This window comes from Chiloscyllium plagiosum, unplaced genomic scaffold, assembly GCF_004010195.1.
Source record: "Chiloscyllium plagiosum isolate BGI_BamShark_2017 unplaced genomic scaffold, ASM401019v2 scaf_467, whole genome shotgun sequence".
In the NCBI taxonomy this organism is placed as follows: domain Eukaryota; kingdom Metazoa; phylum Chordata; class Chondrichthyes; order Orectolobiformes; family Hemiscylliidae; genus Chiloscyllium; species Chiloscyllium plagiosum.
The window spans coordinates 24,612-25,658 of record NW_025214245.1 but is presented as its reverse complement, the minus strand read 5'-3'; the positions used below and the strand labels follow the sequence as shown (position 1 = coordinate 25,658).

General features: G+C 58.5%; 1 protein-coding gene across 1 annotated transcript in view; it reads right to left on the bottom strand.

Moving 5' to 3' along the window:
• mars1 (methionyl-tRNA synthetase 1) overlaps nt 1-1,047 on the bottom strand; it is a 6,170-nt gene that overhangs the window by 3,559 nt on the left and 1,564 nt on the right. Inside the window, exon 3 of the mRNA XM_043686418.1 lies at nt 727-798. Within this exon, the coding sequence (XP_043542353.1) occupies nt 727-798 (72 nt within the window). The remainder of the gene's footprint in view (nt 1-726; nt 799-1,047) is intronic.

Sequence of the window (1,047 nt, the reverse complement as noted above, 5' to 3'; positions counted from 1 at the left end):
GGGACAGTGTAGAGTGAGCTTTACTCTGTATCTAACCCCCTATCCCTGGGAGTGGGGGACGGTGTAGAGGGAGCTTTACTCTGTATCTAACCCCCTGTCCCTGGGAGTGTTTGATGGGGGACGGTGTAGAGAGAGCTGTACTCTGTATCTAACCCCCCTGTCCCTGGGAGTGTTTGACTGTGGGACAGTGTAGAGGGAGCTTTACTCTGTATCTAACCCCCCTGTCCCTGGGAGTGTTTGATGGTGGGACAGTGTAGAGGTAGCTTTACTCTGTATCAAACCCTGAGACGGGGATGCGCTAACTCAGAGACAGATAAGCGTTTGTTCAGCAGAGGGATGAAGGGAGATGAAGTGAGGACACACTGAGTGAAACAGCAGCCCGGTGGGTTTGTGGCGTCGTTAAACGCCATCAATTAAGACGACAGCTTCCCTGTCACGCTCGAAGATGTTCATTGAAATAAAAACAGACAGGGATGCCTTGGAAGACTGCCGGAGACTTGTCGAAGTGCTGACGTACGAGTGGAGTGTCGGCTGGCAGCAGAGTGCTGATGGGTCTGTGTGGATCCAGCTCCCGCTCACAGCCTGACCGAGACTCTATCTCCTCCCGGGCGACGGGGGGAGGGGGGAGGGGGGGGGGGGGGGGGTGCGCCGGGGGGGGGGGGGCGCCTTTCTGAATCTGAGGGCAGCCCAGGGGTTGTGGGAAGGGGATGGGGGCGGAATATTCACCTTCTGACCTCCGTACTTGCTCCTCAACCCCTCGATCCGAACCGGGTCCAGCTTTTCGAACAGCGGGCTGACCTGGGAAGGAACAAGCGCAGGGTCACGCGTCTGGGCAGGCAAAGGCTGCGAGGGCCAGGTTGGCAAGCTGACGTCTCCACGGCTGGCAGTCGTGCAGTCACGGAAACAGACCCTTCGGCCCAACCTAGACTAGCCCCACCTGTCCGCTACCAGCCCGTGTACCCCTCTGAACCCTGCCCGTCCCCCATCCAGGTGCCTTTTAAATGTTGTCATTGTGCCAGCCCCCCACCACTTCCTCTGGCAGCTCGT